The sequence below is a fragment of the Chanodichthys erythropterus genome, chromosome 23, assembly GCF_024489055.1.
Source record: "Chanodichthys erythropterus isolate Z2021 chromosome 23, ASM2448905v1, whole genome shotgun sequence".
In the NCBI taxonomy this organism is placed as follows: domain Eukaryota; kingdom Metazoa; phylum Chordata; class Actinopteri; order Cypriniformes; family Xenocyprididae; genus Chanodichthys; species Chanodichthys erythropterus.
Genome location: NC_090243.1, coordinates 665,378 through 689,701, shown reverse-complemented (window position 1 = coordinate 689,701; position 24,324 = coordinate 665,378). Strand labels below are relative to the sequence as shown.

At 36.6% G+C, this 24,324-nt stretch overlaps 1 protein-coding gene across 5 annotated transcripts in view; it reads right to left on the bottom strand.

The window, feature by feature from the left end:
* Nucleotides 1–24,324, bottom strand: part of acad11 (acyl-CoA dehydrogenase family, member 11) — a 133,747-nt gene that overhangs the window by 23,166 nt on the left and 86,257 nt on the right. For all 5 annotated transcript variants that reach the window (XM_067377179.1, XM_067377178.1, XM_067377177.1 and 2 more), the window contains one exon: nt 17,863–17,935. In XM_067377179.1, coding sequence (XP_067233280.1) covers nt 17,863–17,935 — 73 coding nt within the window. The remainder of the gene's footprint in view (nt 1–17,862; nt 17,936–24,324) is intronic.

Genomic DNA, 24,324 nt, shown 5'->3' with positions numbered 1-24,324 from the left:
AAAAACAAAACAAAAAAACACCACAAAAAACATGGAGGAGAGAAAAGGAGGAAATAAAAAGACTCAAGATAGCGCAAGATAGAGCTAGAGTAAGAATTAACATGCTCGCATGATACCAATGACATAAAAAAAGAAAAAAAAAGAAGAATCAAAATATATATTTGCTCCGCAAAGTAAGAGGGCGGTTGACTGAGGCCAATCAATCAAGTGCTTTTCATAGGTATTTCTAGGTTTTGATTGAATCACAGGTTCAATCTATTCATAGGTTTTCATTGAATTCAAAAGTGTTTTTTGCAAATTCAGAATGATTGAAATGAGTGAAAATGGATTAGATTCAAATCCATTTAAAGTAATTTTATTACTTTTTTAAATGTATTTCAAGCAGAAAAAGAAACTATTTTATTGCACCAAAAGTAATTTGAAAAGGTAACAAATATATGTACACAGAGGTCATAAGTTTACCTTTTTAAAAAAAAAAAAAAAAAAAAAATCATAAAAAATGCATTTTATTTTTATTTATTACTTCTTTTTAAAATAAGCTTCACATAATTTCACATAACGGATGTTTACATATTGTGGTATATTGAGATACAGGCATTAACAGTAGATAGCGCTATAGTCTATCAGCTACATAGAAGACACGAGGATGAGTTCACATGAAGAAGTGTTTGAGAAAGTGGCTGCGTCCGGAACTGAAAAATGCTGCCTTCTGAGGACACATTGCAAGGTAAGAAGGCATCAAGGCACGTCCGAATCCAATGTTAGCTTCACTTCCTCTCTCATGAGATACTTTCCTCAGATCGATTTTTGAAGGAAGCATAGATGTATCCTTAGCTGCCTTAGATATCCCACAATCCTGTGCTTTCCATTCTGTGACAGTTGAGCTAGAAAAATAAAGATGGCGTCCGAAGGTTGCGTTTGCTGCTCAGTTTGTGTATAAATGTACAATTTTGATCAACATATTTCAATTTTGATATCATTTCTATCGAGAAATTACTACTGTAGTAATTAAATATTTGTTTAGTTCTCACCAAAGCTCGCGCTATATTGCTGTAGATCATTATACTGCCTCAGAAGTCTGTCCGAAATCAATTTCGTGAGGTGCCTTCATGCACAAACGCTGCCATACAAGTCATTCTCTTATAAGATAGCTAGGCAGCAAGACAGCTACCTAGGTTTTCGGACGCAGCCCGTGTATGTGAAGTATGTAAATAAACGGTGTGAGCAGATAACTTGGCAGTAGTGAAGTTTATTACTGGGAAATATACAACATATTGGCGACGAGGATGGCCATGCTTGCGATCTCGCCCCCTCCTGTTTTTTTGGATACTCCGGGTGAGCTGACTATACCGTTTAATTCATGGATTCGTATGTTTGATAACTACGTGACTGCACTGTCGGCGGAGGGCATTCCAGAAAAAAGGAAGCATGCTTTACTTATTCATTGCTTAGGTACGGAGGGACAGAGGATTTTTTATACCCTCACGGTGGCTGATGACAAATATGAGACTGCGTTGACTGCTTTGCGAGCATTTTTTGTACAGAAAGTGAACATAGTTGCTGAGAGAAATAAATTTCGCCAGCGCGCTTAGAGACCTGGTGAGTCTATCGTGCAATATGTTGCAGCTTTGCGTGAACTGCTTGTGAACTGTGAGTTTGGCATGCTCACGGATGATATGATTAGAGATCAGATCGTTGAGAAGACATGCACCCCTAGCATACGGGAACGTCTGTTGTTTGAAACGGATCTTACTCTGCAAAAGGCGATTACTATCGCAGGACAAATCGAGTCTGCAGTAGCTGAAGCTAAAGCTATGGAGTGCACTGACACTTCAGTAAACATGGTGCATACTGGCTCACGTGACGGAGCAAAACAGCGATCTGCTTCACCGTAAGTCCACAGTTTCTCGTCAGAGAACATCAAATGAAACAGAAAAAAATGGATGCAAAGACATGCTACCGTTGTGGCACTACATCGCATTTAGCAAACTACCCCAAATGCCCAGCTAAACAGTCAAAATGCAGACAGTATGGTAAAGTTGGACATTTTGCTAGAATTTGTCGGAGTTCTGCATCTGCATGCGTTGTACAAGAAGTTGATGTGCCGGAGTTAACGGTCTTAAGCATTGAAATGCCACTGCCTGCAAAACGGAAGCATAATCTTAAAAGTACTGTTTCTTGACATACTGTGGATGGAAATTCAATTGACACTGAATTGCTTGTGGATACTGGATCAGCTGTTTCTATCCTCCCAGAGCATTTGTACCGACAGTACTTCTCGGATATTTCCCTTACTGTGCCTAATGTTCGTTTGGTGACATACATGCAAAAGACTATTCCAGTTTTAGGGTGTCTTACCATTACTGCCAGTTTTCAATGCCACTGTACGCAGGTTTCATTCTTCATTGTGCCAGGCAGAACACCATTACTTGGCATGGATCTCTTCACTGCTTTGCATCTGGATATAAGGAATGGATCAGTTGTATCTTCTGCAAAGAACGGGCAAGTTGCTGTAAACTTCACTGAGCCTTTGGGTTTTTGCTGCTGGCTTCGTACATAAGGTAAATGTACGTTCAGATGTACTACCAATACAACAGAAATTGCGCAGATTACCGTTTGCTGTGAGAGATGCAGTTTCACAGGAGTTAAAGAGGCTGGAATCTGAAGGGATCATAGAAAAAGTGGAGTCATCCCCTTGGGTGTTGCCGATAGTAGTCATCCAAAAGAAAACTGGAGGCATTCGACTTTGTGTTGATTTAAGAGAACCGAATAAAGCTGTTGTTATCGACAGTCACCCTTTGCCGCACATCGAGGAGGTTTTTACAGAATTGCGTGGAGCTTCTATGTTCTCTACAACAGACCTCCAGAATGCATACCACCAAGTGACCCTGCATGAGAATAGTAGGGATCTGACTGCTTTCATCACCCATGATGGACTTTATCGTTTCACACGGGTTCCTTATGGGCTGTCCTCAGCACCAAGTGCATTTCAAAGAATGATGTCTAAAATTCTGTCTGGTCAGGATGGTGTACAATGTTATCTAGACGACAATCATTGTCTATGGTGAGAATCCAGAGGTACATGAGAAACGACTTCAAGCCGTCTTACAACGGTTGCAAAGATGTGGTTTGAAACTTAACGTAGAGAAGTGCCGTTTCAGAAAAACTGAGCTCCCATTTCTTGGCCATGTTATTTCTGCTTCAGGTCTGCACCCGAATCCTGATCATGTTATAGCTATACAACAAGCACCTCCTCCTCATGATGCACAGTCATTGCATTCCTTTCTTGGACTTGTAGGATGGTATTCCAAATTCATCCCTAATTACGCTACATTAGTGGAACCGCTCCGTGCACTGCTTCGAAAGTCGACAGACTTTTGCTGGACTGATGAAGCCGAGGAACATTTCATCCATCTGAAACATCTAATCACTGCTAGCCCAGCTCTTGCTTTATTTGATCCTTCTTTACCGACAACAGTCACTACGGATGCTTCAGATTACGGCATTGGTGCTGTGCTTACCCAGTGTCACGACACTACAGAAAGAACAGTTGCTTTTGCATCTAGAACGTTGTCAGACTGTGAAAGAAAGTACTCGACAACAGAAAAAGAGGTTTTGGCATGTGTATGGGCGACGGAAAAAATGGCGTACTTACCTTTGGGGCTGCCACTTTACTCTCTGCACCGACCACAGCCCTTTGTCTACACTGTTTTCTACTAAAGGCCTTGGATGAGCAGGCATGAGGATTGCTAGATGGTCTGCCCCTTTGCCCCTGACATTACGTCTGCGACTGTTGGGAAGTTCTTGTCTGCTGTATTCACTCGTGAAGGGAATCCACATGAACTTATAACTGACAATGGCTCACAATTCGTTTCGGGTGAGTTTGAGGGGTTCCTTGCAGACAGAGATATTAAACACTACCGTAGCTCTGTCTATTACCCACAAGCGAATGGTGAGATCGAGCGCTTTAACGCGTTTTTTAAAGACTGTTTAGAGACCGCTAGCATTGAGGGTAAAGAGTGGAAAGCTTTTGTGACAGAATTCCTACATACATACAGAGCAAATCCACATGTTGTGACAAAACTGTCACCTGCTGAGCTTCTGCATGGTCGACAAATTAAGACAAAATTGCATGTGGGTGGTCTTCCATGTGTAGCCGCTCCAAAGGATCAAAAGAACTTGAAAGAAATCATCCAACAATCCCAGAACAAAATGAAAAGAGTATATGGATCGGCAACGCCATGCAAAATCACCAAAGATTCCAGTTGGTTCATTTGTGCGTATCAGGAAGCCTGGAATCATTAAGAAAGGACATTCCAAGTTTACTCCGCCTCTGAAGGTTGTGGCTCAGAAAGGCCCAGCAACATATCTCCTTGCGGATGAAAGAGCTTGGAATGCTATTCACCTGGCTCCGACTTCACCATGCGTCACTACATCTGATACAGTGTCTCCAGCAAAGGACTCCTTCAAACCGCTTGAAGCACCTCAGACATCTCAAATGCCAATCTCTTCCCCCACTACCTCACGCCCTCATAGAATGTGTCGCGCTCCAGTGTGGTCTAAGGACTATGTTACATAAAAAGGGGAGGGAGACAGAAAAAAAAAAAGGTTTTTTTAAAAAAAAAAAAAAAAAATAGTTAATTGTTCTCCTTTTCTTTACAACTGAAGTAGATAAAGCATTTGAGTTATACAATTATGCGTTTTGGAATATGCAGTGTTATAGTACTATGCTGTGTTGACATTCATAACTGTTTTAATTTAAGTTAGAATCCAAGTCTTCTGCTCTAGAAAAGGGAATATGTGGTATATTGAGATACAGGCATTAACAGTAGATGGCGCTATAGTCTATCAGCTACATAGAAGACACGAGGATGAGTTCACATGAAGAAGTGTATGAGAAAGTGTATGTGAAGTATGTAAATAAACGGTGTGAGCAGATTACTTGGCAGTAGTGAAGTTTATTACTGGGAAATATACAACACATATAGGCCACAAGACAAAATAATAGCTGAATTTACACAAAAGATCCAGTTCAAAAGTATACATACACTTTTAATACTCTTAATACTGTGTGTCATTACCTGGATGATCAGAAGCTCTTTGAGCATCAGTGAATGTTTGCACCTTTTGTAATAGTTGTGTATGAGTCCTTTGGGTCTTAATATCATACAGACACTGCTGGAAAGGGTTAGTGAAGGATTTTTCTGAAGAACTGCAACAGTTTAACGGCTCAGGACAAGCAAGTTTTTAATAGACAATATTAAAAACTGGTTTAGTTGTATAAATTCAGTTATTATTTTATCTTGTTGACTATATAAACATTTATTATGTAAAATAGTTTATTCATGGAAAATCAAAATTTATGATCCCTCTTTTTTAATTAACATTTTGCATATTCTGCATTTTGTATGTAAACTTATGATCTCAACTATACAGAGCATCATATGCTTCAGATCTTAAAGTGACAGCAGCCTAAGTGCATGTGTCGACGGCATGAACTTAGGCTGCTAATTTACAGGAGCCTAATTTACCTGCTGCAGTCTTTCAATAATGTTATTCAATGAACTAATGAAAAAGAGAAAAAAAAAAAAAAAATCACTGCTCTTGACTGAATAATTTGTGTAGCTTTAATAAGGATTACTTAAATCTAAATTTAATTTATACAGTGTTATATTACATTGCATTACTTTATTCCATTTCTGTTGTATTTCTGAAAGTTTCTATTAATTTGTATTATACTTTGTATTTCCAAAGTATACATCTTTTTTTACGCGCACGTTAGCGTATGCATACAGTTGAACAAAACAAAGTATACACCATTTGATAGCGTGCGCAAATGCAGGCCGTCGACACATGCACTCTAGAAAGTTTCATCACTGTCCAATGTCTGCACTATTTTTCTCCAGAACTTATGACCAATAAAATGCCTTTGTATTCTTTTAAACTAAGTTGCGGCTATCTTATAACCCCCTTCTCACACAAGCACTTGTCATTGTGGGCATCTGTTGTTGTTGCAGTCTCCTGTATTTTGTTGTTGTTCAGTCTCTTTAATTCATTTTCTACTGTGAAACAATGGCCCGGACCAGTGTTGCCACCTTGTGGAACAACTGATTAGCGCAAAACATAATCAATGCGCATGTGTGACCTACAAAGTATGTGCAGTAACAAAAATAGGGCGGCATGTGTACAGTACCCACGTAATATTCTGATTATTAAATTTGCGTCAAGCACACTGTACGCGTTCCCTCACATACATGTTAAAAACCGAAGTATACTTTGGACTTTACCTGAAACCACTAAATTGGCTCTATTACTTTCTCTCTTCTCCACCTATTCATTTGGACCACGTGTGACATGACAGTGCTTTATCGCTGCCATTTTTGTGTCTGGTCACAGCTGCATGACCTGTTTCAGTCTATACAGGGAGTGCAGAATTATTAGGCAAGTTGATTTTCTGATCATATTTTTTTTCCAAGCACATTTTACCAATTCCAATCCACATCAATCTTAATAACTACTATTAATATTGTTTTTAATCATTTATAAGTGATATATAATTGTTCATGAAGGCTGGAAATGAAAAATGCCCTATATTCAGGTGTGCAGAATTATTAGGCAGGTTTTCTTTTACAGATAAAATGAGCCAAAAAAGAGATTTAACTCAGACTGAAAAGTCAAAAATTATTAAATACTCATGAGAAGGACGCAATACTAATGTAATACTAGAAATTGCAAAGTTAAAGCATGACCATTGGACAGTGAAATGCTCATTGGGTCAGCGGGGTCATACAAAAACAGCTGGAGAAGAAAAGACACGTTAACTGCAAAATAATTAAGAATTAAGGTGAAGAATTAAGTGTGAAACCATCAGGAACCCTTTAGTCTCCAGCGCCACCATTTCCCAGTACTGAAACCTACCTGGAGTCTTCAGAAGTGTGAGGTGTCAGGATCTCAGAGACTTAGGTTAGGTGAAGAATCCTAAAAAGCGACCTGCTCTTAATAAGAATCACAAGCTGAAGTGTTATAAAGTACATGAAGACTGGGTTTTTATAGGCCTTATAGACAGACAGCTTGAGAGTGACTCCTGAAGGACCAGCACCACATCATCTTGTACCACTGTTTGAAGAATTTATCTTCCAGAATCTGGCAGTAAGGTGTGGGAGTTCACTTTTAGTCCATCTCTTATCCTGAAATGTCCATCTTGCAGAGATGGACTAAATGATCTTCCAAAACTTACTGCCAGATTCTGGAAGATAAATTCTTCAAACAGTGGTACAAGAGGATGTGGTGCTGGTCCTTCAGGAGTCACTCTCAAGCTGTCTGTCTATAAGGCCTATAAAAACCCAGTCTTCATGTATTTTATAACACTTCAGCTTGTGATTCTTATTAAGAGCGGGTCATTTTTTAGGATTCTTCACCTAACCTAAGTCTCTGAGATCCTGACACCTCACACTTCTGAAGACTCCAGGTAGGTTTCAGTACTGGGAAATGGTGGCGCTGGAGACTAAAGGGTTCCTGATGGTTTCACACTTAATTCTACACCTTAATTCTTAATTATTTTGCAGTTAACGTGTCTTTTCTTCTCCAGCTGTTTTTGTATGACCCCGCTGACCCAATGAGCATTTCACTGTCCAATGGTCATGCTTTAACTTTGCAATTTCTAGTATTACATTAGTATTGCGTCCTTCTCATGAGTATTTAATAATTTTTGACTTTTCAGTCTGAGTTAAATCTCTTTTTTGGCTCATTTTATCTGTAAAAGAAAACCTGCCTAATAATTCTGCACACCTGAATATAGGGCATTCTTCATTTCCAGCCTTCATGAACAATTATATATCACTTATAAATGATTAAAACAATATTAATAGTAGTTATTATGATTGATGTGGATTGGAATTGGTAAAATGTGCTTGGAAAAAAAATATGATCAGAAAATCAACTTGCCTAATAATTCTGCACTCCCTGTAGTCACAGCAGCCACAACTACCAGAGGAAGATCAACAAAACACTCCCAGAAGGTTCACAACAAGGTTACAAAATTCCCGGGATATGTTGTGCTGTTAGCTGTAACAACAGTTGTCAGAGAAACCCCGAACTACAATTTTTTTCAAACCCAAAGGAGTTAGATCGGCGGAATAAATGGATGGCTTCAGAAGGGACCACTGGCAGCCAAACAGCAATGCACAACATAGCTGCTGGGACTGTCATATACATAACATTATAATGAGAACACTAATGTAATAAAACATTGTGAATTATGGGTTTAGTTGTTGATTCAGTGCGTTGTTGTGGGAAGAGTGCGTCTACAACAAGAGTCACGGATTATGATTAGCACATAACTTAGTTCAAGCTTCACTTGTGCAGATATAAGTCGTAATATTAAGTTAATGTAGTATAAATATCTGATTAATCTTATATAGGATGCATTTTGTTGAGGTAAATAACCTGCAGCACTTCATTGTACTGTTGATGCTTAGCTTCAGCATGCACGCTCAAACAGCAACGCAAAACATTAATAACTATGATTGGGGCTGTCGTATACATAACATTATAATTGTATACACTATTGTAATAAAACATTGTGAATTCTTTGGGCTTAGTTGCCATTTTTCATTTTTCAGTGTTGTTACAAAAAGAATGCATCCACAACAGGAGTTGCTACATTCTGACTATGCAACTTAGGCCCTGTCCCAAATGGCAAACTCCGGACTTGCGGACTTCCTCAGAGTCCACACATTGGTGATGTCATGTAGTGCAGACCTATAGGACCCTTGGCACGAGTCCACGAGGGCACATTGAGAGGTATTTTTGGGACAGACTCGATTGTCACGCCGGAAATAACGGACTGGTTGTTTTTTGACAGGAGCTGCAGGTTCGAGGAATATGCTGCCTATTGTTGTTGTTGTTGTTTTGACCATTTTACCTCTCCATACGGAGCCGAATAAACTGAAAGGTCATCTCATCAGTCCCTTTATTAGATAAATATCACAAATATCTTATACAAATATTATAATATTTAGCATCGAGAACAGGTTTCTTTTCTTTTGCAAAATATTATCTCCATGCCAACTACACAGCCTGCTTTTGCTTATGCCACCTGGGCATTAGACAATATATACATGCTTATTTAAATAATGTATACAGTTGTAATAATACATAATGTTCCATTTGAACTAAGATTACAATTTTAACACATAATAAACATGTGCGTGAGTTTCAGATGAATTTACAGGTTTAAATATAAATACTAGGTTTACATATGACTCAGTAAAGCCTTGACATTCGGTTCTATTTATTCAATGAATCATAATGCGATTGTATTATTCAACGTGCTATTATTATGTTTGAGATATCAACCACTGGTCAATGACCATAATGTTTGTATAAACTGTAGGTAACAACTGGTAAAATGTACACCTAAGTCATAAAAACCGTAATGATACCTACACTTAAATATTTTCTTCTCAGCCATGTCATCAATTGCTCTTGAGCGATATCTCCTCCCATCCATTGTCTGTCAGGATTCCTGGGTAGTTAAAGTGTGCGGAGCCTGCATCTATGCGGGCTTCGCGGAAGACTGCTTCAAGGGTAAAAAGGGGGCGCTGCTGAGCACACTTCAGAGCATTAAAATGCTGAATGGGATGGCCTATGGACTCGTAGACTCGCCGAGCATGCGCAATTTAAGTCCACAAGACCGAAAGTCCACATGTAGTGCGCCATTTGGGACAGGGCCTTAGCAGTGGTGGAAAGAGTACTGAAAATTTGTACTCAAGTACAAGTACTGTTACATTGCTGAAATAATACTCAATTACAAGTAAAAGTACTGGTGTCAAAAAAGTACTTGAGTAAAAGTACAAATTACTCTTCTAAAAAACTACTCAATGTACTAAAATTACTAGTTACTTTTTAGCTGGCGATATTTAATGAATTGCCAAACAATATTCAATCAATCAGTAGAAAATAGCTACTTTCAACAAAGCACTTTCACCTTATTCATGAAGTGCATGAAGTAGTCACAATACTGGAATTTCAATACAATACAAATTATCAATATTCAGTATCATTTTAAATACCAATAACATTGATCAATTACCATTACAGTAATCTCACTTAAATATTTGCTCACTCTGTGTATTTCTGTCTTTACAATAGGGTAACTTTGTTACAATAGCTCACCTGCAGCACAAGAAAGCTTGATTTCAAACTGAATTGAATTTACAAAAAAGACAAGTAAACAGGCAGTAATAAAATAAGAACAAAAACAAATTACCTCTATTCAGTTGAGATATATGAAATATAACAACACTGTATTTTTTATATTACCTGTATCTTAAAGGGTTAGCTTCACCCAAAAATGAAAATTATGTCATTAATTACTCATTACATTCAGATTTGATGAAATCTGAGTGCTTTCTGACCCTCCATAGACTGCAACATTATTACCACTTTTTATGGCCCAGAAAGGTAGTAAAGGCATAGTTAAACAACAGTGGTTCAATCCTAATGTTATGAAGCGACTGGAATACTTTTTGTATCCACTTTATTCAACAATTTCTTCTCTTCTATGTCAGTCTCTGACACTGTTGACGTAGTAAATACTGTCGGCTCATTATTGGCTGGAATCTGCGTCAGCATCACATGCATGCGCTGTGGTGCTCACACGAACCGTCAGAGAGTGACACAGAGAGAGGAAATTGTCGTTATTTTTCTTTTTTGCACACAAAAAGTATTCTGGTCGCTTTATAACGTTAAGGTCTTATGGGTTTGGAACAACATGAGGATGAGTAATTAATGACAGAAATTTCTTTTTTTTTTGGGGGGGGGGGGGGGGTGTTAAACTAACCCTTTAAGAGCCATGTATATATGTTGTTTATTTAGATAAAAAAGAATATCAGAGGGGTTTGACCTTTAATGTCTGTATGCAGTGATGCAGTTAGACAGACTTGGTTATTTATATGTAAAAATCATACAAATGCCCCCATTCTGAAACATACATCTAGGCTACATAGAAAAGAAATTAAATATCCACCTTTGTTTGTTGAGACTTTGGTGTATTTCACTTTTAGCCAATGAGATTTCCTGTAGCATTTTTATCGGTCAGGCATGGAAGTCTATTCTGATAGTTTGATAACGTTTGGCAACGTTTAATTTAAGAGCACGGAGAGATTCACGATTGCACACCACACAGAGCACGCAGTCATAAGAGGAGAGGCAGTTCACTTGTATATTTGAGAGCTTGCGTCGTTTTCTGCCATTACATGAATGTGCTGTCGCGTTACAATAATGCGCTCTCCACAAACCTGCGGGTGTGATTAAAATTATGCGCAATACCTGCAATCCTGCGCCGTAACTGAGACGAGTGACAGCAGGAGGAGGGTGTGTGTCAAACTCGCTGTCGGGGAGATGAGAGAATGAGAACGGGCCGCTGGTAAAATATCAGGGTTTTCATTGGTCCGTTTACGATCGGATAACTTTACTGGCTACCGATATGCTGGTCAAAGGTTTCAATATTAATTCAAATTGTAGGCGTACTCAGTAATGGAATGTGGTTTTACAAGTAGCGAAGTAGATTACTTAGCTTAATTTGTTCTTAAGTACAAGTACAATTACAGATTTAAAAATATACTCAAAAAAGTACAAAAACCCGAAAAAACTACTTAATTACAGTAATGCGAGTATTTGTAATTCGTTACTTCCACCTCTAGGCCTTAGTTAAAGTTCAACTGTGCATGATTTTGTACAAACATAAGTTGTAATATTATGGTTATTTTGAATAAATATCGGATTTATCTTATATAGGATGAATTCCGTTGAGTTAATTAACCTTCTTGCAAAGCTCTTCAGTTTACAAGTGTTAATTCTCTTCAGCTTCAGCGCACGGAGCTCAAACAGCAATGATGTTATTTCAAACAGTAATATTAAAGATGTTTACTATTACTGTAATATTAAAAATGTTTAATATTTTTTTAAATAATTTTTAAAAACTACCAATCATGTTTTTTCGAAATACCATTTTTTTTTTCTCCCTCAAATCGTCTCATCTAGAATGCTGTGAGATGCACCATCTCTGGCTAAACCTTGCAGAACTGTGAGATGTTGACAGAGTGCATTTTCTTGATGCTCCTATCTCACAAGGTGGCCTCTTCGGCAACACTGTCGAGGACTTTGCCCAGCAGTTCTCAGCAGTCCAGAAGCAGACTGAGGCAATTAAGCAAGCATCCTGCACTGGCAGGACATCTCTGCCACCAGGCTGCTGTGGGCTGCGCCCCCCATTCTGCTTGTTGCCAAGGGTGTCCCCCTGTGGTTTCTAAACCAAAAAGATACACTCCAGGATGGCTCAGCCATGACGTTGAGCACCCCATAAGAAGGCCACCCAGGTGACTGCTAAAACCTCCAAACAGTCAGCGAGGCAGCAGCTCTTTTTCAGAAGGTCGTGAACACACCACTTCTTTCCCCAGAGGAGTGCCAGGTGGAGAATCTTTTATTTAATTTTGGTTATGTTCTGTTCATTCTGTACCCAAATTCTTTTAGAAAGAGCAGTTTGATCATTCTCCAGGTCATACGGGGTGTGTGTTGGCAGTGAGCGATGCTCTACTTTCTCACTCCCAGTCCCCCTTCTTTTACCACAGGCCAGGAGTTCTAGTTTTGAAGATGTGCTGATTCCTCACACCTCCCCAGCCAGTCCCTCACAGGAATCACCTCTGCTTTGGGATGTTATGTTTCCCGGGTTAAGGCCTGTATAGTGGATGTCATCGATTTTGCGTACCAGTTCCAAGGCGAGCCATGCCCCCTCGGAGTCAGTGATCACTCCACTCGGGGTGTTGCTTCCTACACCGGAGTGGCAGACATCTGCATGAGCTGTGGTCTGGGCGACACCTAACACCTTCATAAGATTCTACAATCTCTGGGTTGAGCCGGGTTTTTCCCATGTGTTGGGTACAAACAGGTAATGTGCGGGAAGACTGGCTCAGTGTCCCGCTTGCATCGCCATTCCCGTCTAGCGGGAGGATATGAGCGCCTACTTTCTCTTCAGGTAAGTTACCCACTCAGAGAAACCTGAATTGAGTTTCTCAGCTTCCTTAGGCAGTTGAACTGAACTGGATCCCTGTCTCAGATTCTCAGCATAAACCTGAATGAGTGTGAGCTGGCCTTATATACCCATTTGTCTGGTTAAGAGTGGCTTGGCATGCAAATCTCACTCCCCAATATTCACTGGCCCATTTTTGTACTACTCAAAGGTGATTGGGGCTCCCAAGTGAGACCCCAATACATCAGTATCGACGTAACTTTATATTTATTAGGCTAGTACTTTTGGTTGTGGTATAAAATTTGGAATCAAGAATTGAGAAATTTTATTGGTATGTAAAATACAAGGTTACACAGGTCAAAAACAATGAAAACAATAACCTTTTTGTGGTGCCTTTTTAACATTTTATCAGTAGATGTATTGTATTGGTGATACTGACCTTCATTTATTGTACTTAGTGAAAAGATTTTAAAATAGCCATTAAATATACATTTAAAATGCACTGATGAGCCATTAGATTAGATTATGACTACCCCCAGCCTAGAGCAATGGGCACGCCTGGCAACCGAACGGTGCCGCAGGTGCAGTTCATTGAGCACTATATACCACCTGAGGGCTGGCTTTCGGTTGTCAGGAGGGCTGTTCGGTGTCAGAATGGGAAAAGCTGAGTTATCGGAGTTTGATAAAAATATGAGTTTGACAAATTGCGATGGCACGGTGCCTCGGAACTTCGATCTAGGAAACAATGTGCCTTGTAGGTTGTTCATGTGTTACTGTACTGATTATTAGGGGTGTAACGGACCACGGTTGAGCCGTGATCCATGCGAACCAGGCCCCACAGTTTGGAACGCATGTGATTCGTGGATTAACTGCATTTAGCTATTATATAGTGAAAGTTTATTATTTGCACATCTTTGTAAGTCTTACCAATTTAAAACACTCAAGCGTTTTTAAACAATTCAACTGCAAGAAGAGGTAAATTTCACAATCACACAATGTTTTCTGTGCATACACTCTCAAAGCATGCGCGTTTATAGAGGCACCTTTCAGATGGCACGTGAACACATAATTGACACAGACACATACAAACACAAAATTATCTCAAAATCCCTGTCTCGACAAGTATTCTTGAATAAAGTCTTAAGTGAACATAAACAATCAAGATAACTTGAGAAAGAAATCGGATGTTTCTCATCATATTGGCTCTGTGCATTCGGTTGTGCATTCGTACACTGGTTTCATTTAATAACAGCAGCCTATATCATTAATTGTCAAACTTTAACAATGATTAATCTATATTTAATTTATACAGTGAACACTATTCATGCAGTGTAATTACAATTATATTTATATTATTACATTTTTGTACATGAATACAGTTAGACCTAACTTTATTTTTAACGGTTCTATAGTATTAATCTGTTTTAATTTGTGTATTCTTATTTTTGCTGTCTGTCCACTTTATTAGTTAGGATGTTTTGTTGTGGTATTAAGGTACTTTAAAAGTTTTTTTTTTAGATAAATATTAAGCAAAGTTACATTTGTCCTACGCAGGCCCAGCCATGTTCCCATGCAAACCGCACGCCATCGCCATCAACGCCGAAACTAGACTGTGGATTGTATGATTGGAAGAAAGTGGCCTGCTCTGACGAATCAAGATTCCTGGTGCATCACGTCAACGGCTGAGCGCGGATACACTGATTACCAACAGGGGCTATGGCACCTGGGTGCACTGTTGGCTGGACACAGGCCGGTGGTGGTTTTCTAGGGACACTTTTGGCCCCATTACCCCATTACTGCCCTAACAATCCCTAAAAGCTGTCAGATATCTGAACATGGTTGCAGACCCATTCATGGCAAATTGGTTCCCTGCCGGTGATGGCCATTACCACCAGGATAATGCGCCATGCCACACTGCCAGAATCATCAAGGTGTGATGCGAGGAACATGATGATGAATTTCTGTTAATGCCTTGGCCTGACATGAACCCAATCAAACATTTGTGGTTCGACTTGGAAAAGCGGTTTTGTGCTAAATCACCACCACCCCACAATGTACGGGAACTGGAGGACCTGCTGTTGATATTATGATACCAGATACACCAGAAGACCAATCGCCACTGCCTCGAATCAATGCCTCGCTGTGTGGTCACTGTTTTGTGGGCTAAAAGAGGTACTACATGTTATTAGATAGGTGGTGATAATGTAATGGCTCATCGTGTATACTAGGGCTGCCCCCGACAAATTATTTTTCTAGTTTGTTAGTAGTCATTCATTTAAGCCATTAGTTGACTAATCACACGTTTATATTAATTTAATGACTTAAGTATATGGGTGAATATGTAGCTTATTGATTGCTCAACCACAGTTTCTGTCTTGACTGACCCCAACTCAGCCCTTTAAATGCATTTCTATCAGATTGTGCCATGCCTTTTGCTGTCTGTGTGGTCTGCTTTGATTCTGCTGTGTTTAGCAGAGATTTCAGACTGGTCTAAATATAGACCAGCAAATATTGACCTACCAGATCCCTCTCCAATCACAGAAAAACCTGAAACCTTAAAACACTATTGAGAGGAAAGGAAAAACAAAAAATAAGTAACAAAAAGAGGAAAACCTGGCAGCAAGTGTTGAGAAAGACTAACGAGCATGACTGCTCTTAACTCAGTGGTTTAATCAGTTTAGGAAAAAATGAAAACAAAAACATGAACCAAAATAAGCAGATAATAGTCAAAGAGACAAAATATAAACAGCAACAGCAGTAAATCTCTTAGTTAAACTGCTCATTTATCATTTTGCAGATGTATTTACTGTACTTAAATCATCTTCCAGAACACTTAAAGGGTCACATGAGCTGTTGCTTTAACAAGTGTCTTCCTGAAGAGCTCATTAATGATTTTTCAATTTAAATCTACAACCTAAACTATAGTTGTTGTTTTTTTTGTTTTTTTACACTACACATATTTTAAATGTCTTGTTTATTATAATTGGAGTATTATTTTACCAACATCTGAATACATTTTAAACATTAAATAAACAGTTTTAAATATGCATATTTATTTGTGTAATTAGTTTATTTATATTTTTAAAGTAAATTAAATTTGTAAAATTATTGAAAAATTGATAATTGACTATTTTAGTGAAAATCCTAATCCTCCATAACAACAAACTTCTAAGCACATGCATTAAGTTATGCACCATTTGTTCTAAGAACATGAACGAGAACCCCAGGGTTTAAGGCTTAGACCTAGTTACAGTGGGGATCGAAAGTTTGGGAACCCCTTTCAGAATCTGTGAAAATGTGAACATTTTTAAGAAAACAAGGGAGATCATACAAAATGCATGTTATTTTTTTGTTTAGTACTGTCCTGAGTAAGATATTTTACATAAAAGATGTTTACATAAAAAAAAAAAAAAAAAAAAAAATAGCTGAATTTATTAAAATAACCCCGTTCAAAAGTTTGGGAACCCTTGGATCTTAATACTGCGTGTGGTTACCTGATGATCCATGACTGTTTTTTTTGTTTTGTGATGGTTGTTCAAGAGTCTCTTGTTTGTTCTGAGCAGTTAAACTGAACTCTGTTCTTCAGAAAAATCCTCCAGGTCCTGCAAATTCTTCAGTTTTCCAGCATCTTTTGCATATTTGAACCCGTTCCAGCACTGACTGTATGATTTTGAGATCCATCTTTTCACACTGAGGACAACTGAGGGACTCAAACACAACTATTAAAAAAGGTTCAAACATTCACTGATTCTCCAGAGGGAAATATGATGCATTAAGAGCCGGGGGGTGAAACTTTTTGAATTTGAAGATCAAGGTAAATTGTACTTAATTTTTCTTCTGGGAAACATGCAAGTATCTTCTGTTGCTTCCGATGGGCAGTACTAAATGAAAAAAATATATTTCAACAAAATAAGAAAAATGTATCATCCTGTTCAAAAATTTTCACCCCCCAGATCTTATTGCATCGTGTTTCCTTCTGGAGCATCAGTGAACGTTTAAACCTTTTTTAACAGTTGTGTTTGAGTCCCTCAATTGTCCTCAGTGTGAAAAGATGAATCTCAAAATCATACAGTAACTGCTGGAAAGGGTTCAAATATGCAAACGATGCTGGAAAACTGAAGAATCTGCAGGACCTGGAGGATTTTTCTGAAGAACAGAGCTCAGTTTAACTGCTCAGAACAAACAAGAGACTCATGAACAACCATCACAAAACATAAAAACAGTCATGGATCATCAGGTATTAAGGTATTACACACAGTATTAAGATCCAAGGGTTCCCAAACTTTTTTTGTGGATTTTTTTTTTTTTATTATTTTTTTGTCTTGTCTTGTGGACTATATGTAAACATATTTTATGTAAAATATCTTACTTAGGACAGTACTAAACAAAAAATAACATGCATTTTGGATGCTCTCTCGTTTTGTTAAAAATGTTCACATTTTCACAGATTCTGAAAGGGGTTCCCAAACTTTCGATCCCCACTGTATGTTCATATTTGCAAGACTCTAATATTAATATCTGAGTAGAACATTTTTAATATGTTCTGAAGTAAAATGTGATTAAAGTTTATATAGTCAGCTTAGTGAAAGAATGCAGGCAAAGCAGATCTCAGAGCTGACCACAGGATCTCATGCCCGAATGTGTGTGTGTGGGTGTGTGCAAAAGATCTGCCAATGTCAGCAGTACATTCTTTCAAAAGAATCTGTGTGAGGGAATTTGCCCAGCCTGCCTAACACAATTTAGGTCCAGAAACTGACCAAAGTCAGGAACTAGTGGCAAACAATTAACTACACTTTACTGCTGACATTTTGGCATGTATGTCTGAGATCCAGTACCTGTCACTTTTTGAGTCCAGTGACTTGCTCCTGCACATGACTATGGCGATCTCACACTTTGGATTACCAGCACCTGTAATAATAAAAAAAAAAAAAAACACACACACACACAGTTTAACTTTGCCACATTGTTTGTTTTTTTAAATGAAAAAAGGCTAAAAGAGCATTTTCCACTAAAAAACTTGTGCATTTTGGTTTTATTGTGTGTGAGATTTAATATGTGTGGTTGGGTTTTGTTTCAAACAGTATGCCATACGAATGTATGATGTCTCATAGCTAAATATCATATTATATATTTCATATAAAAAACCCTTGATATTAACCAAAGTTTAGATTATACCAACGTGAGTTTAGTTCCTATAGAGGAATTAAAGATAAAAAATTGACAGCTTTAATAAACCATTGCCTGTGGAATGGAATTCTGCAATAATTTAAACTTCTTGATTGATTTTGTTTAATTTTTAAATCAATTTACTGAAGTGATGCTGCCAAAAAGGCTGTTATAGGTGGTTGCCGTGATGTTATGCACAACATGCAGCTGTCAAAGTGTTCTGTTGTGTCAGTGTCTCTAGAGGGAGCTCTTTCTCACACTGACATACACTTTGCACTTCTGAGTGTAGCACTAGTTTCTGTTGTACATGAACTGCAGTTGCTAGCATGTGCATGCACACACACACACACACGCACACGCACACACACACACGCACGCACGCGCGCGCGCGCGCGCACGCACACACACACACACACACACACACACACACACACACACACACACACACACATATGCAATGCTCAAAGATCTTATAATGAAAATTATTCACAGACAGCCATAATGTACATCATGACTCAAAGCTGCTATAATTCACAGCAAAGCCAAGCACACACAAGCCTGGGGCCAATCTGTGATCCATGGGACAGATGGGTGTGTCCCATAAACATTCTTTTCCTGTTTATTGTCCAGTTTTCTGACAAAGGACATAAGGACAGCAGATCAACATGATATTGCACCGATCAAAGGAATAAAAGCTCAGTTTATTGAATGTATAAAAGGTGGGTGTGATAGGAGCCTGCGGGGAAAATCTTCCAACATTTATACAAAAGGTCATACCTGCATATTTCAATTTACGAGATAATAAAATAAAATAAAAACAGCAAAAAAATATTTTTTTTCCCCAATACAAATATCATCCCCATCTATAAAAATAAATATATTTCTTAAAGAAGCAAAATTGCACAAGATAAAGAATTGTTTTATGTTCAATTTTCTTACATCATTGGCAAACAGATTTTTGCTTTGTTTGTTTAAACCTCGATGATTTAGATGTCACTAGACGTTAGATTTATTTAAACAACAACAACAACAACAAAATGCAGCAATGAGATAAGAACTTCATTCAAGATAAAGAAAACAAGTTCTAATATTCATGCAATTTTCTTATCAAGCAAATGTAACTTTTTAGTAAATGTAACAGGATTTTTTACTGAGAAAAAAAAAAAAAAAAAAAAAAAAACTGAATAAGAAAATGATTTCTTGCAGTATCCTAAATTCATCAAATGGCCTAAGACTAGACCAACATATTTGGGGATATGTACAACAATAAAAGAGACAAATAATGATTAACATTTTTTTTTTTTTTTTTTTAAATGTAATTGAAGATGTAAATACAACATGTATTTTTAAGACAACTCATCTGCAGTATCCAATTGTAAATGTAACTGAGACAGACCAAGTGAAACTCACTGATAGTGGTTTCGGATGGTCCAGTCTGGTGGAATGTCAGCTTTAAATAACAGAGGTGCAACATTCTGTAAAAACAGACTCGGGCAGGGGCCAACCACAGCTGCGCACAAATGGTATAAAACATGACAAGAATGAGGAGAATGTACCTATGAACATACACACAAGGGGTATTTTTTTTTTTTTTTTTAAAAGCTAATTACACTTACTGTAAACTAGCCCAAATACTGTTTTATTCATGAACCATTCATTCAATTGTGGATGTTCCCAGAAGTATCCAAATTGAGGTTTTTGGAGACATTTTGGGCTAAATGAAGCCACACACATTTCATACTCAAACACTTAAGGCATGAAACAACAGGCAAAACAAAATTTCAAATACAATACATACCTTTAAAGACTTTTTTCCTCAAAATAAGATTTCTTTTATGTACTGAGCAAGAAATTTCCACTTCAGTAGCACTTGCATACACCAAACTTTACAGTTTTATTTTCTCAAACTTCACTTAATCCAATGTTCAGATTTCTATTCTGGAAATGTATGAAAATTGGTGCATGTTTAATTCGATAATGCACAATTTTAAAACGTTTTCAGAAAATTCTTTGCAATTCTTAATGTCATCAATCAGCTGGGGAAGTATGGTGATATCTATTAGTAAATTTTTTAGCCTGTTCACCTAGGGTGTGTATTGTGTATTGTAGTTATAGTAGCAAATAATAAAATAAAATATATATATATATAAAAAAAAAATACAGCTAGAATGGAAAAGAAATACATATATAGTTTAACACCATATTATAGTGTAGCTATGGGAAATTAAATCACAAGAACCCACAAACTCCCACAAGGTAAAATTTGTACACAATGACTCATGTACTTTTATGAGAGCAATGGACAGACTCTGAATCCACAATTCCACACATAACAGAGGCACACCTTAGATTCAGATACACATACACATACACACAACACACCCTTGAAATAAATACTCAAGGTTCATAATTTCTTGAAAAACTAGTGTTTTTCCTAAGGAAGAGTTAGTCACTAGCCTTCATGCGTGTTTGTGTGTGGGTGTGTATGTATATGTGCTGGCAACGGCCCTTGCTTTAGTAATTCTTCTGATGAAAACAGAGGTTGTGTTTCTCAGGGTGTGATATAACAGACTTGTCCTTTCATGTCTGCAGGTTGTCCCCGTTCATGCAGCCAAACACGCGACCGTTAGCTCCATGGTGCATTCCATCAAGAACAGACTCTGTCAAATAAACAAATCACGCAGGGCCTTCGGAATGCCGTGCTCTCTCAAATAAAAGGATTAAGTACAGATGAGCTACTGCGAGGATTTACACCAATCAGACAAGACCCTCTATAGCTTCACACTTCACAGCTAATATCCTCAATGAACATGCCGTTCTTAAGAAAAAATAGCAGCTACTTTCCTGCACAAACAAACTAAATGACTGCGCTCGGAAAAGAGCAGTTACAGGACTGTAAAGTTAATTACACATAATGATTTTGTGCACCAATGCCTATAACTGGCTTGGGGAAATATGCCAGTTGGGAAAAATACCCCTAATTTATGTTCCTCTGTTCTTTTAGCCTTATCTAGATTAGAGCAGCACAAGCATTTTGGGTAACACTAGAATAACTCATGCTACAAAGCATTAGTTAAGCATTATAAAATAGTTAATTCATCAGTTATAAAGCATGAATAGACATTAGTAAGCAGTTTATAAATACAGATATAAATGCTTTGTTCTTGATTTATAAGCATGTCTATAATGCGTTTAATAATTGTATTTTTATTCTTTATTAATGAACAATTTATCATTTCTAAATTATGTATTACAATATTTACAAACCAGTTATTTAGGAGTTGTCAGTGGTTAATAACATCATTTAGAAAGTGTAAGTAAATGATTAATAAACAATTTAAATGTATATTTATGCATTTTATTATTTAGACATATAGTAATAGTTACTCAGTGTGTTAATAAATGCTTTATTAACACATTTTTCTACTGTAATTAAGTAGGAAATTAATTAGGTGATTAATTAAGGTAGTTATAAAACTTTTAGTAGTTGTCAGTTAACTATTTCCGTGAGCTCATCTAAAGTGAGGACTATTTATGCCTCATTAAGCTTTTATAAAGGAGATTTAAAGTATACAGAACATAGAAATACTTATTTACAACAGGTAACTTGATAAAAAAATAAATAAATAAACCTCTGCAATTTCACAGAAAATAAAAATCCCTGTACTCTGTCAATTTACCATTGCCAACACTGGATTACAGGAGTGCCAAAATACAACAAATAATGTTTTTATAAAACAATAATAATATAATAATAAATTTCACAGTGTCAAACCTACCTCAGTATTAACTTTAAAACATTAGAGAACAGGGTAACACTTTAGAATAACTCACGCTATGAAGCATTAGTTAAGCATTAGTAAACAGTCAATTCATCATTTATAAAACATTAATAAACATTAGTAAGCCATTTATAAATACAGCTATAAATGCTTGGTTCTTGATTTATAAGCATATCTATAATGAGTTTAATAATTGTATTTTCATACTTTATTAATGGTCAATTTATCATTTCTAAATTATGTATTACATTATTCACAAACCAGTTATTTAGGAGTTGTCAGTTGTTCATAAGATCATTTAGGAAGTGTAAGTAAATTATTAATAAAATATTTAAATGTACATTTATGCATCTTATTATTTAGACATATAGTATTAGTTACCTGGTGTGTTAATAAATGCTTTATTAACATATTCCTAGTGTCAAAACTACCTCAGTACTAACTTTAAAACATTAGAGAACAGCAGTACAGAAGATCGCTGAACCTTTAAATCTCATTTATAAAAGCTTTAGAAAGCATAAATAGTCCTCACTTTAGATGAGCTCACAAAAATAGTTAACTGACCACTTCTAAATGTTTTATAATTACCTGATTTAATCATGAATTGCAGTAGGAATATGTGTTAATAAAACATTTACTAACACACTAAGTAACTATTACTATGTGTCTAAATAATAAGATGTATAAATTAATGTTTTAATAGTTTATTAATCATTTACTTACACTTCCTAAATGAACTCCTGAATAACTGGTTTGTAAATAATGTAATACTTAATTTAGAAATGATAAATTGATCATTAATAAAGTATGAAAATACAATTATTAAGCACATTATAGATATGCTTATAAATCAAGAATAAAGCAATTATAGCTGTATTTATAAACTACTTACTAATGCCTATTAATGCTTTATAAGCGATGAATTAACTATTAACTAATGCTTAACTAATGCTTCATAGCGTGCAGTTATTATAAAGTGTTACCGAGAACAGCAGTGCAGAAGACAACAGCCTTTAAATCTCCTTTATAAAAGATTTATGAGGCATAAATAGTCCTCACTTTAGATGAGCTCACAAAAAAAGTAAACTGACCACTTCTAAATGTTTTATAACTACCTTAATTAATCATGAATTACACTAGGAATATGTACTAATAAAGCATTTATTAACAAACTGAGTGACTATTACTGTATGTTTAAATAATAAGATGTTTAAATAGTTTATTAATCATTTACTTACATTTCCTAAATGATCTTATGAACCACTGACAACTCCTAAATAACTGGTTTGTAAATAATGTAATACTTGATTTAGAAATGATAAATTGGTCATTAATAAAATATGAAAATACAATTATTAAACATTATATATATGCTTATAAATCAAGAACAAAACATTTATAGGTGTATTTATAAACTGCTTACTAATGTCTATTAATGCTTCATAGCGTGAGTTATTCTAAAGTGTTATCGGATTTAGTTTTTTCCTTTCCAAAATAGTATGCACAGTACATGAATAACAAATGCTTCTGTGAATGACCTGGTAACTTCGGAAGATAACTTTTATTATGGGTGCACAAATATGTGCAGGAGGTTACCAATATGACCCTAGACTGCATGGGTGTTGCACTCAGATATTCACATTATAATCTCAGAGTCAGTCAATATGCTCAATACAGGGATAACACATTAAGCATGAAATACATCTGCAGTAGCAATTTGAAAAGATGAGATAAAATAAGATTTTTGATGCTTGTTCAATTTATTTATTTAATATGAGCTAAAGCAACACAATTGCTGAAAACTCAATTTCATTGCATTTAATCCACTTGAATAGATAACAATTAAAGTTTACTTAATCCATTTGTGTTGGGAATATATGAATCCCTTTTGTGGCATTAACGTTTTTATTGCTTTAACATCTCTTGCTCTGCATAGGGGTTCAGGGGAATAAATGTTGAAATAAAGTGTTTTTATAACATGTTTATTTTATGTGTAAATTCAAGTCTGTGTTTTGAGTAAAAGGAGACCACTGTCATTGTTATGTTGACATTTAAAAGAGTTTCTGTTATGATAAAGTATGGTTACCATTATGCTTTCCTTGAGAAAAAGTCATTTTTGGATTACCTGTAAATAAATATATTTAACTTTTATATTTGTTTAAGTGATATACCCTTTAAAAGGTACCACAGTTATATATTATAAACAGTTATTATATTACAAACACAATATACTGTAATTTCAAGAATTACGTTTCAAGAGGATCAGGAAAACACTGTGAGGGAGTCTGAGAACCTGTTGGAAAAGGGCAATCCTTATTTTATCCAACTCTCTCTCTCCTTCCTCTGACG